The 13,965-nt window shown below is 41.8% G+C and overlaps 1 protein-coding gene across 1 annotated transcript in view; it reads left to right on the top strand.

The window, feature by feature from the left end:
- Positions 1-13,965, top strand: part of LOC134642886 (dihydropyrimidinase-related protein 5-like) — a 31,157-nt gene that overhangs the window by 13,266 nt on the left and 3,926 nt on the right. The window contains exons 2-11 of the mRNA XM_063494941.1: positions 307-421; positions 2,364-2,513; positions 9,428-9,586; positions 11,517-11,696; positions 11,779-11,847; positions 12,327-12,371; positions 12,455-12,530; positions 12,618-12,774; positions 12,914-13,055; positions 13,821-13,963. Of these exons, the coding sequence (XP_063351011.1) occupies positions 311-421; positions 2,364-2,513; positions 9,428-9,586; positions 11,517-11,696; positions 11,779-11,847; positions 12,327-12,371; positions 12,455-12,530; positions 12,618-12,774; positions 12,914-13,055; positions 13,821-13,963 (1,232 nt within the window). The 5' untranslated portion in view covers positions 307-310. The remainder of the gene's footprint in view (positions 1-306; positions 422-2,363; positions 2,514-9,427; positions 9,587-11,516; positions 11,697-11,778; positions 11,848-12,326; positions 12,372-12,454; positions 12,531-12,617; positions 12,775-12,913; positions 13,056-13,820; positions 13,964-13,965) is intronic.

A 13,965-nucleotide genomic window follows, 5' to 3' on the forward strand; every position in this document is an offset into this window, starting at 1 on the left:
CAAGCAACTTTTTCTATTTAAAACAATTAATTTCGCACTGCAGAATTTAATTTAAACTGTTACCACGAAAAGGTAGCACTCTACTGGTGGGTGTGTTAAGATATTTTAGATCTGAGCTTCTGTTTCACTTCTGATATTTATTTTTAGTCCTACCCACATTTCCTTGAGGTTTGTTTGGTTAAATACAAAACAAACATTACTCACTGCACCATCTTATGGTAAGGACTGGTATTGCGCAACGTTGTTAACATGCTAAATATCGTGTACGGGTACTTGGATTTACTTGAATACCTTTTTATCTTGTAGGACTATGGCTGCTAACATGGGGTCCATGCGTATACTCATCAAGGGGGGAAAGGTGGTCAATGACGACTTCACCCAGGAAGCAGATGTCTACATCGAGAACGGCATCATACAGCAGGTAAATGTTAAATGTGCACATGTGCAAATGTATTTTTACTTGCAAGCACATTTTTCCACGTGTCATACAGTAAAAACTTTTCATCGCTTTCACACTTTCACTGTCCAGTACATCTCCAGCTGTTAGTATGACTCATTTCACAGTAATAGCATGAAGAGAACCACTCGGTCAACTCTGTGGCTCCAAACCATGGTACTATAATTATCTCACACAGTGTTGTCATGGAGATAAGCATCGGTTTATGTGGCGAGGACGCCTTTGAATCAGCTGTACTGAAACGCCCCAGTGTTGCTGCAGCTGATGAGCGTTTACACACTCTCTGTCAGTGCTTACTTCCATCACAGACAACAACAGCTATTTTTTTGCAGTATTTAAAGTGTCGAAGCTGAGCGAGTTATACTGTAACCAACACGTTCTCAGTCCCAAAGAGTAACATTTTACACTAACAGTTCTCATATTAAAAATGGGCAAAGTTTTGAATAGTGAGGTCAGCCTGTGTAAGCATGCAGACTGATCTAAGCTGTCATACAAAAGGGGAACATCTCAGGCTGTGAGACCTTCTTTTTGTGTTTGTGCCAATCAGAAGAAAACCACCTAGAAGTCGAGTTAAACTGCAAATATGCACAGCTCCTCTGATAAGAAGAAAAGATTACCAGGTGTACTAATGTTCATGTCAGCCTGTCTAATTGTCAGCATTATCACAAAAACAGTTACCAAAGTAATTAATAGTCATTCTCTATGGACTGTGAAAGTATGTATGTATTTCAGTGTGGATGAAAATGTCAGATGGGCTAACAAGCCATAGATGACGCTATCATGCTTAGAGCTATGATGTCAATGTCAATTTTATTTATATATCACATTGCACACAGTTATAAATGACCTCACTTCAGCAGGCAGCTTGTTCCAAAGAACAGGACCACAGTAATTGAAAGCACCCTTAGCAGCACATCTAGATCTAAATCTGCACCTGATTACCTAAGAAAATAAAAATCTGAAATTAGTTTGGTTTAATATACCAAACTAAATCCCTAAGAAAAAGAACCTTGAATAACCTTAAATTTTATGTATTTAACAACAATTAATGGGTTGTATTAAAAGTAAATGTTTGTTTCCTTACATCTTGGCCTGATATAGGCCCAGAGTTTGGTGGTAATCACAGGTTGCTATTGAAAAATATTTATCCCCCTACCGCGGTGATGGCAATTGGCTACTGGAGGTTGCTAGATGAAACCCATTGTAAAGAGGTGTAGAGTGATGTAATGAAAACATTTCAACTATTTTGAGTCTATTGTACCGTTGAATATAGAAAAATATTGCACAGTGAAAAGGGCACTACAGATTAGTTGTTCCCGCCCTCCTTTGTCCCTCTGTTTTCCCTCCCTCTCCCTCCAGTGAGGAGTTAAACAGTTTGATGGCGTGTGGGACAAAGGAGTTTTTAACTCTGTTGGTCCTTGACTTTGGAAGAAGCAAACTGTGTGTGTGCAAAGTGACTAATATGGGAAGCATAAATCCTTACTCTCCTTAACAAGACTAGCCTGAAAGTCAGTGAAAATGCAGATAGTGTAAAGTTGCTTCTGATGTGTTCTTCGGAGTGTATGTTCAAAGGCTTTTAGACATAGAGTAATAGTAGCACACTACTATAGTTGGGCTCAACTATGGTAGAAAAGTACTATATAAGAACCAGTGCTTCAGAAAATCCACTTTAAAAAAGTCTGGACTTTTCGGAAGTAAAATAAAAAGAAATTTGGGTGATTCACGGCTTTTGCACAGTGGTTTACCTCTTGGTGACCAGTTTCAGCTATGTTATTGCCTAGTACGGGAGGTGCAGGGGGTTGCTGGTTGGTTTTTAGGGCTCTGTAGCTGGGCCTTTAATAAAATAAAGTGATAATAAAGTGAAAATAAAGTACTGTAATTCGTGTGTTTGTGTTTTCTGTGGCAGGTTGGAAAGGAGCTGATGATACCAGGCGGGGCTAAGGTGATAGATGCCTCTGGAAAGCTGGTGTTACCGGGCGGAATTGACACGAGTGTGCATCTGCAGGAGACCTTCATGAACGCCACCATCCAGGACGACTTCTACAGTGGGACCAAGGTACACACGCTGTAAACACACTGCTCAAACACATTCACACACAGGGCTTTGCTGTGAGCAGGCTCGTCAGCATGCCTGTGATTAAACACATTTCAAGTCTGCAGACAGCTGTCATGCTTTCTCTGTGACTCTCTCTGACGTGTCTGCAGTGAAATATTGAGCCCTGCTTTTAGCTTCATCAGGACTAATGACCACATGTTTTCTCACATTGGTCTTTCAGGAAGCAAACACCTGTCAGCAGTTTCTGGTTGAAAGCAGAGACTTATCTTTTTTAGACACACATTCACACAGCTGTTTAGTTTTCATCTGTTCTGGGTTTATTTGTTAATTTCCTATGAATGTCCTGCATGTTTTCCACTGAGAGCCTGAGCAGCGAGGATGATTTCATAATTAAGAGGGAGTGTTATTGTTGCCTGCAGTGGTATGCATGTGTTGGAGGATTTTCTCAGCTTGTCTGTTTAGATGCTGCCTGGCATGCCTGACAGTTTTAGTCAAGGGCGTCAGCTGTGGACGCCAACAGTACAGTATCAGCAAAAAATAGTCATATGACAAAAAGTCAAAGTATATGACTTTTTGTCAACGTCACATACTTTGTGTGTGTTTTTGTAGGTGATTGCTTCATCAGACACATCTAATAATTTATTACATGATAAATGTAACATGGAGTCCCCAGAAGATGATGAGTAAGTTTAGTTTTTGTTATTTGGCTCTGCTAGGGTAGATTTGCATGATTCACAGTTCAAAATGATGGTATGTACAAATGGATAAATACATATGTGTCTTTCACTGGGCCTTTCTTGAACCCTCTCAGTTTATCTTCTGCATGAAACAATCCCCTTTGCTCTGCTTCTGATTGGCTCTCCCTTAAACAAAAGCTTGGAACAGTAGGCCAGAACTGTGACTGAGACCATGTTAAGGATACATTTACATCATACAGAGCAAAGAGTAGAAAAAACTGTCTGAAACAGAGAATTTAGATCTGAAATCTGAACTTACAGCTCACTGGGATTATTTAGGACTGCGCCAGGTGTCACTGACAGTGGGCTGATCTATTTTAATAAATCTGTGTTGTTCTGTGCTCACTCGTTCATACGCCAGCAGCAGTGACCCAGCTGATAGCAGCAGAGCTAACGTAGCACCGAGGAAGTTGCAAAGGGTCAGCAGTTTGGAGGTTTTTCACGCCTCTGGGGCCAACAGCTTTTCTTTGTGTTAGTGCAATCATTTTTGACAAAACTAAAAACTATGGTCTAGTGACTGGAAAGGTCATGCTCTGTCTTTGTCTTTTTGTTTCTCACTCGTGCTTTATGCATCAGTTATTAACATTATTGCTGCACAACTGTGAGTCTCACGTGTGAAGAGACGAACTTCCAGTGACTCTAACAGAAGGGAAAAGAGAGACACTGAATACTAAACCTCTAACCAGCACAGTTTGTGTTCATGTTTTAAGTCAGACATAATACCATCTAGACTTGCTTAGCAAATTAGCAAAGCTGGTCCACATTTAGTTTAGTTTAGTTTAGTTTCAAGTCACCCTACTTCAGGTACTTCTGTTTATTCCTCAATTTATTTTTTTATGTAACATGAGAATCGACACCTTCACTAATTTAAAATATAATCTAACAAATAAATACATCCAAAAATATCAATTTAGTTAATTGCTATTATTGCTGTTAATGTATTATTACCACTTCTATGACTTAGGAACAATAAGGACACAATAAGCTAAATGAGCTAAAGGAGCAGGTATTTTGTTTAACTGGTTTTCCACTCTTTATTGTAGCTTCTTTGTGTTTGTTCCTCAATAGCTGAAATCTCCATAATTTGTGACTTTGTGTTGCTTTGAAATTTTCCGTGTTAGGTGTAGCAAAGGTACAGGAAAAGTGGTGACGTTAACCTGCAGGTGACCCACAATGACAGCTTTTCCTTTCCTTTTTTACTGCCATTAGATAAAAGACAGACTTCAGCAAAGTGTCTGTCCCACAGTGTCGATTAGAATCAATCAAAATGCGGGGCACCGTGTCAGTATTTGGGGACGAGGCATAAAAATGTTTTATATTAATGCTATTCCCTCCACCCTGCCCGCCCAGCATGTCTTTCTGTTCAGTGTAGCTGCTGACGAGCAAGTGATTGTCTGGGGGAGATTGTCAGCAGCACTTTTAGTATCTTTTCTTCTCGCAGCCTTGCCAGCATGTTTGGAAATTATGGTGCACATCATAAAATTGCGGCAGTGACTTTGCTGTGCTGTAAGAGGAGAGAAATGAGGCTGAAGACTGGTGACAAACTGGTGCCAGTTCTCCCCCAGCCCCCACCGCTGCCCTCGCTGCCATGACAACCAACCCGCACTCTTAGCATGGAAATTTCTGTGTGTGTGAGAGAGTATGTGCACACATGACCGTGGTAGTATTGTGTGGTTCCTATGGTGACTGTGTTACCGCAGCAACAGCTTGTATAATTGTGATGAACCTCTAAACTATTTCCCCCCTCTGCATCCCTTTCTCCCTCTGTTTTGTAACTGTCTGCTCCCTCTTCTGTTTTACTTCCTTCCTCCTCTGCTTCACCCCGATTTATATAACACGCTGTAATGGTGGAAGGTCAAGAGGAAGAACGTGCTGCCCGGATAGAAATGATCTGGATGTGATGTTTTAGCTTCTTTGACATCATGCTGAAGTCTTTTCAGCCATCCATTTTCTTAGCTGCTTATCCAGGTGAAGGTCACCAGACATGTAGCCAGTCCATCATCAGAACCTTCTTTCTGTGTCTGCCATGGACTGTTTATAAAAGATAGACGTAGCTCCAAGGTCTGTAAAGGGAAGCCAATGATGACCAGCAGGGGGCGACGCTTCTAATTATAAAAAGACTTCTGGCTATATAAAAATCTACGGGAAAATGGCACTTGGATCCCTCAGTCTGTGACCTCAGTCTGTGATATCAGTCACCAGTTTAAGGTCATATTAAATAAACTGTAGAGTTGGTTTTGTAAATTTTGGTCATTATCAGATTTAGGAGGATAATGCTGGGAATGCTAACGACTGCACAGTGCCCTCAGTTTCACATTGATCTCTTACCAAGGTGGCAACAGCCCAAACCCTCAGCTCAAGGTTTCATAATGAGACTTCACTACTCAGTGTGTGATGTCACAGTGGCTACATCCATCTTTTATACCATCTGTAGACAGCGCTGACCACTACCCCACATATGTAGATGTAAATTAAAAAACCAGGAACTCTTTAAAGTTAAAATAAAAATGTTTCGGCCTTAGGGGCATCACACTGCCTGACAGGTGACAGGTTTGAACAGCTAAAAACGACTTCCAGACGATATAAACTACAATCGAAAAGCACAGCTGTGTCTCTGTTATTAAATACTAACAGAATAAAGTGTGTGATCAGCTCTCACTGTTATCCACAGTCAGTCTTCACAGTGTAACACTGATCAATCACATCCAGCTAAGCAGATCTGCTTTTTTTTTTACATAAAGCCTGAAATGTTGCCTGAGCTGTATCTATCACAGCAGGCCTGGCAGAGATAATTTAAATGTCTCAGCAGGCTGAACTGAAGCAATGAAGAGAAGGAGGAGGACGGTAGTGGAAGAAGGTGAGGTGCTCGGCTGTAATAAGAAGTGCGAGTGGAGCTGATAGAGGCTGATCAGAGGGCTGGAGCAGTAATCTGTCTCACACTGATAGCCTCTCCCAGAGTCTGACACAGAGACCCTCTCACCCCCTCACAGTCGCTTTCATATGTAAAGGAAGCTTCAGGCACTCATGTGACAGGATTTCTGTGTGCTCGTTGGTTCTTCTTGGAGGAAAAGTTAACTCTTTCTTTTATACATTAAAATCTTCACAACTAATGCTAGTTTTTAAATGATTGTGTTCTGTGTAGTTTCAGAATGAATCAACAGTTTCTCTTGGTGATCTGTTAAAATAATCCACCTTTGCAGTTTACAGTTTAAAATCCCAAAAGTATGGAATTTTTCAGGACAGTCCATATTGTTATTGATCTTTATTAGTCTATAGATGTTCTTCTACTGGGTTTCAACTTCTTTTACTCCTTCCTTCATGCCTGCCGCCCTCTCGCCAACTTTTTTACTTTCTATGCAGGGGATTATCTTCACAGTAGGGGTTAGGGGTCTTTAATGGAGCGGGAGATTCATATTAAGCACCGCTTGTGGTTTATGTGTCAGTATGTTGGGTTGACAGAAAGAGCTTTTAGGTCAAATCCACTAAGATTAAACGATGTTGGTTGGCTGAACACACTGTCTTTCTCCATCACTGTTTATGTTTTGGTATGTTTAAATTAAAGAGTTGAAAAACGATCCACATGCTTATATCACTGCTCTTAACCAGATGTTAAATAATCAGTGCGCACTGTGTGTTGATTTGACCTGATATTCTGGTATCTTTAGGAATTTATGATCTAAAAATCATCTACTTAAGTTATGTGGACACATTCACAAAGCCTGTGTAATGATGTCACTGGAGGGAAGACTCATTTTGTTGTGAAATATCTGAAAGCTTGCAAAAGGATGCACAACTATCCTGGGCTTAAACATGCACCCGGCTGGTATTGTTACTGTTGCCAGCTTCACTGTACCAGCTAAACACATCCCGTCAGAATAACACAGATATGCTCTGTGCTGTCTGCAGTGAGCGAGTGATGCTGTGCTTCTTGAATCTCCACAGCAGGTTTGTAATTTAGAACAAGCTAAAATTGGATGTTGTTTCGAGTGTTTGTAGTCGCAAATGTTGCATGAAAAACATCTCAACTCTCAGACAGCTCCTTTATTCCAGTTTGACAGAAAAGTCTCAAACTGCCCCTGAATCAGTTCACACTGATTATAGCTATGTTAGCTCATGCTGACGTGTGCGTAACATGGATCGGTAAAGATGCAGTGATCAGGGATTTCTTTTTCCCTTTACCTCCTGTTTCCTTGCTTGTTTTCTCTCCTCTGCCCTCTGGGATTTTTTAAAGAAGGGGGCCGGCAGTAAATCTTAATTCAGGCCAAGCAGACAGACAGCCTAAATCCCACAATCCCCAGCTGTGCATCTGTGCCCCCCCGCTTTCTCACACACACACACACAAACGCACACACACACACACACACACACACAAACAGTTACATGTAGTGACAGTGATCAATGACATACACTCTTCATGCACACATATGCTGAGACCTTCGATGCTGACATTGCACATCGCTCGGACTGGTTTCTATGGTAATGAGAAATCTGATAGCTTACTGGCCGACTGAGCTTACGCTCACAAGCAGGTGACCCCGCCCCCCGTCTGTGAGACACGTCTGGAGCCCGAGGCAACGGCTCCACGTTGTCACAAAAATGTTCTCATGTAGTCACATTTTATTGAGGTTAGGCTGCAAAAATGATGGCGGTTTAACGTCATTTTGATTGTTGATGATGACTAAAGAGCAGATTACAGCTGTCTCACACCCCACCTCTTCATTTCCTGTTTTATATGCGATTACAGACGTTCTCCCATCATGCCTCAGTGTCATATTCCTGTTAGAGGATATTGGATGGGTGAATGTTTGCACAATTTTGGATGGAGAGAGGAGGACAGGAGGAGGAGGAAGAGGGTGGGGACGTGCGACAGGCATGGCTGAGCAGTATCTGTTGTCATGGTTACACAAAAGTGCATTCACCATTGTAGCAAGGAAGACGAGTCACTCCACACAGCTTCCTTCACTTCTTCTAGTCTATCGTTGTTTCTTCATCCTCTCTTTTTTCCCCCATCTGTAACTTTCCTTCCTCTCCGCCCACTCCTCTCCTTCATTAGAAATTTCATCTCTCATCTTCTCCAGTTCTCTGTTTCCTGTGGAGTAGAAGTGAGAGAGCCACATTCAGCAACAGGAGCCATATTCAGAAAGATTATGTTTGTAGTTTTTGAGGTTGTGAAGTATTAGGACGTTCACACGTATAGCTACAGTAATGTGAAGCCTTTTGTCAAAACTTAATGAAACCAATGTTGTCACACTCTAGGAAGGAAAAAACACTTGACTTCCATAACTCCCTCCTCACTGGCATGAATGCGAAGTCACGCTCTCCCCTCCATGTACTTTAAAATGCAGCAGCTGAGATTCTGACTGGTTTTAGCAGACACTGTCACATCAAATCAGTGAATGCCGGGAACGTTGACCTCATATGAACCAGTTTACAGCTCTTCAGGTAAAGATCTTCTGGCTGCCTCAAAATCTAGACTTAAATATAAAGGTGAGCGTGTTTTTGCCGCGAGGGCCCGTCAACTTTAGAACATCCTGCCTGAGAAGAAGAAGCTCCCAGACTCACTGATTTCTGTAAAACAGTTCATCCATCCATCCATACTGCTATGATTGGTTTTATTCTTTTATTCTTTATGTATTATTTACCTTTTTCATTTTGCCTTTTGCATTTTTGCATCTTTTATACCTTCTTGTCGTATTAACGTCACTTTCACTTAATTGTATCTAGTTTTGTTTGACTTACAAGTTGACTTAATGTTTTCATGTACCTGCTGAATATACAGAACTTGTAAGTTCTGTATATTTATACAGCACTCGTGTTTGTACGCGCAAGTATTAAAAAATTAAAGTTATTTTAAAAAGCCTTATCTCTCTTTCTGTGTCAGGCTGAGATATTTCTATAGAGAGGGCAAACCAGTGATAACAGTACTAAATAAGGGCATTTAGACTGAGAACAACACTGAAAGGAAAATGAAGCAGTGGCTACAAGAGAGTCAGTGAAATCAATAAAGAGCAGAGCATATGATGACGGGACAACAGTTGATAAGGAAGGACTATTGTCACCAGACAAACAGAGTCTGTGCTGGACATTGGTGTTATTGTCCTCTTTCTAATCAGTCTTTCTTTTCTCTTATTCTGCCCCCCTCTCTGTCACCCCTGGTCACCCTCTTACCTCACCCAGGCGGCTCTGATGGGTGGTACCACCATGGTGATGGCTCTGGTTCTGCCTGAACAACACTGCTCCCTGCTGGACGCCTACGAGAAGTGCAGAGCTCTGGCTGATGCCAAGGCGTGCTGCGACTACGCTCTGCACGTCGGGCTGACCTGGTGGGGACCAAAGGTAAATTTAAAAAACGTACCATCACAGAGTTTGGAATCACGTTGGTAGCATATATCATTATTTATTTTTATGCTCTTCTGGCGTTTATCATCTTTGAATGAATAATAACGCAGCCAGCCGTTTGTGGGTGAAATGTGTAATGACCTAGATTAAACCCGCACAAGAACTGGGTTAACACACGTGCTCAGTGGGCACATTAGGCAGATTCTATGAGTCAAGGTGCCTCATCAGCCTTTGGCTTTAATGTCTGTCCTACATCATCTGCTGACTTTGTGCATGTGCCCAATTTCATTGCATATTGTTAAAAGTTTCATGCCAGAATGAGGTTTAATACAACACCTGTCCAGCAGAAAGCTCTGACTGGTAGTCATTCTTGTTTAACCTCCTAAGACCCGAACTCTTCCACGGCATGCATTTTTAATTTCTCTTTGATATTTGGGCATATTGGGGCCCGATGAATGTAAAAACAAAGAATTACCAGATTTTTTTTTACCTTATTTTTGTTTTTAAGAAAAATAAGAGCCACATATGAGGATAGTTGTTTAAAATTTTGATAGAACAGTAGCAGTATAATGTCCTCATAAGTGGATATCAGGCCCTTGTAGAGCAAAACTGAGTATTTTGATCTAAATGACCCAAAATGTGATGTCCACATATGTGGACGCCAGGTCCTAGGAGGTTAATAAATGTCAGACAATGTTTCTTAACACATTTCAGGGTGCTGTGGTATAGAGAGAGGACACAAAGGCAGAAAAACCAGGGCAAGCCAGTATCTGGCTAAAAAAATCCATGAAACAATAGCCCAACAGAGCTTGGGCAGAGAAAGTGAGCCTAGGTAGACAAGCCAACAAAGACAAACTGAAAGACAGCTAAGACAGGGGACTAATAACACAAAGACAAAGCTGAACACCAGTGAAAACAAGCAGGGCGGGGCAGATAATAATAAAGGAGGGCAAAAGAAAGGAAAATCAAACTAACACAACACAAGAGAGAAAACTGACTATCAAAGTAAAACAAGGACATGAAGTCTTAATTTATACTTTTATTTATACTTATTTATACTTTGAATCTATGTCAAGTCTGCATGGTAGTCTATCCTAGTGTCCAACACCGTCATCAGCAAAAGAATAGTTGGCAGAAGGTTTCTCTCTTTGAATTGATTTGGACAATGATGACAGAGGTAGCTGAAAATATGTAGGAGAAATTGAGCTAGTCACTAAAACGCTGCATCAGCATGATGTGTGGTTGTAGTTCTAGTGGAAGTGATGTTGCAGCATAGCTTTTTCAGAGGGCTTTACCATACAGTGGATGATCTACAGCATAAATTAACCCAAATGTATAAATCCTGCTTAACACTAAACAAGGTGTCAGGGACAAGGAAACACAGAAGGAACAAAGACACAGAAGAGGCCGGGTCCACAGACAAGGAGAGTAGCAGAGAAACAAGAACAGGAGAGAATAATAATAACAATAATAATGATAAAAAATACTCAAACTGTCATGGGCTGTAAAAGTAGATTAATCATTATGGAAGGAAGTAGTTTTGCTCCTTTCATCAATACTCCATCATGACTATGACGTGACCTTTATGCCCCATTCACCGCAGCACAATTCAGCATTTTAAACACTAAACTGTCTAGTTTCCTTTTACTGCTGTTTGAATGAATGAAATGGATTCTTCTCAGCGGGGCTGTTATAGTCACCAGTGTAAAGGCAGCGTGATCTCATTGTGGCAGGTTTCCAAGCTCATTTCAAGCCCCACAAAACAAACACACACACACACACACACAGTTTCTCTTTCACTCCATGCCCGCATTCCCAATGCCCGATGCACTAACTGCCTTTACATATATAAGCTGAAGCTTTGCAAGCACTTAACTGTAATACAGATACCGGACTGCTGACCCTGAGACCTCTGAATCGTCCTTAGGTACGTAATGAGATGGACACCCTGGTGAGGGAACACGGAGTGAACTCCTTCCAGATGTTCATGGCCTACAAAGACATGATGATGCTGCGGGATTCAGAGCTCTACCAGACTCTGCAGACCTGTAAGGACATCGGTGCCATTGCCCGAGTCCACGCTGAAAACGGAGAGCTGGTGGCCGAGGTGCAAAGACAATTTTTTTTTTCCTTTGACGTCAAAGTGAAATCACAAACCTGTTTTAAAATGAATGTGTTTGTGTTGTTAGGGTGCCAAAGAGGCTCTGGATTTGGGCATCAGTGGGCCGGAGGGAATAGAGATCAGTCGACCAGAGGAGGTAAATATGCAGTGGACAGAGGGGTGGGGGGTTTCAGGAGGTAGCGGTCATATCCTAATCTACAGGTCAGAGGATCAATCTGCTTCTGCAGTCTACAGTGGCACTGAGCACTTGGACTTACGCCCAACACATCCATTAGAGTGTGAGCGGGCATGATATTAGACTAGTGTGGGACTATCTGAATGTGGCTTGTAGTAAAAACTCTTTCCAGTCTGATGTGTGAAAAAGCACTGATAAAAGTCTAAAACATAACAGTGGAAAATAAAACTATTTTCCTTTATGTTCCCTAAAAATGCTGATAAAACCTAATTTTGAATATTAAGTAGGAATATTTAGGGATCTTTCCTGTAAATGTAAAACAAAAACAAGTAATCATTGTGGCCTTGAACTTTTTTTTGGAAGATATTTGCAATAAATATTAAAATGTTTACTTATTAAAGTTGTTATTTTGTGATTTTACTCTGTCTTCTTGTCTGCAGCTGGAGTCTGAGGCCACTCACAGAGCCATCACCATCGCCAACAGGGTAAAAACATTTTAATATCCAGTCTGTGTGCAGTTATTGATAAGTAATTAAATGTCTGACTAAAATCTTTTGTGTGACCGCAGGCTCGCTGCCCAATCTACCTGGTAAATGTGTCCAGTATGTCTGCTGGTGATATGATCGCTGCTGCTAAGATGCAGGGTGAGCTTACTGCCCAATAAAGACAAACTGTCACCGTGACGATGGAGAGGATGAAAGCTGACTTCTCTTCACTTTTTATAATTTCAGGTAAGGTGGTCCATGGGGAGACTACAGTTGCTCACGCAGTGTTGAATGGGATGCAGTATTACCACCAGGATTGGGCTCATGCCGCCGCCCATGTCATCGTCCCTCCGCTCCGCCTTGACCCAAACACACCCAGCTACCTCATGGGCCTGCTGGGCAAGTATGTGTGCTGCACTCACATCAGCATGCTGTACTGCTTCGAGTAAACCGATCGCAACAGCAGCTCAGTGACCGGCAAAGGTGCCGTAGATAAAAACGCTCCTCTAAACTAAACGTGGATATCTTGTTTCCTGTTTCAGTGACAATCTGAGCGTGGTGGCATCAGAGCACCGTCCGTTCAGCACCAAGCAGAGAGCTTTGGGCAAAGAGGACTTCACCAAGATCCCTCATGGAGTGCCTGGAGTCCAGGACAGGATGAGCGTCATTTGGGAGAGAGGAGTGGTACGTACACACGTCAAACGCACACATAAAAACCTGAGATCAGCCATGAACCACACAATTTATCATCCAAAACCAGTGGATGTGGAAGTTCTGAAGTCTGTTTTGACACCATGTTGGTAAGTCTTAGTTTTCTGCACGCTTTGACTTCATTTTCAGTCTGTGTTTGTTTTTGAGGTTCAGTCAACAGCCAACAAATGAGAAAGTGAGGATTGAACCAGTTAAACAGAAATAAAACTTTCTCATTAAGTTTTGTTTCTGTTTATAAAACTTCATGAAAAGTTTGACGCTTATCATAATATGACAAGCACTGGTGATATCTTCTACCATTAGCATCCACATGAGGCTCAAAGCTTGTATCAGTTACTGTGCCAGGATATTTCCTCTACTCCACAAACTCAACAGCCTGAGAGATTGCTCAGTTTTATTTCCAGTTATTTGCAATAAAAATAAAGTATTTCTCCAGTGAATAAACTCATACTGCGCCATCTTGAACTGCAGCTGGTGATGGATGTCCATGTTCTGCTCTGAAGCCTCTATGAGAAAGACCACTTTACCAGCACATGAAATAGATCTTCTGCTCTAGCTAGAGTGGCCATGCAGCTCTCAGCTGATGTCCAGGGCACCATCCAAGACCTGGAGTTGGAGTTTGTCCAATACTGGGATGAGATTCTCTCTGGGGAAGCAGCTGAATGACATCATGGTCTACCACAGTAGCCACAGAAATACAAGTTTTGTATGATCAGATGGGCTTTCTGTATTTTTAAGGTTACAGGGAAAATGGATGAGAATCGTTTTGTGGCTGTGACGAGCTCCAACGCTGCAAAGATCTACAACCTGTACCCACGCAAAGGCCGCATCATCCCCGGGGCTGACGCTGACGTGGTGGTCTGGGATCCAGATGCGACAAGGT

This window comes from Pelmatolapia mariae, linkage group LG15, assembly GCF_036321145.2.
Source record: "Pelmatolapia mariae isolate MD_Pm_ZW linkage group LG15, Pm_UMD_F_2, whole genome shotgun sequence".
Lineage (NCBI taxonomy): Eukaryota > Metazoa > Chordata > Actinopteri > Cichliformes > Cichlidae > Pelmatolapia > Pelmatolapia mariae.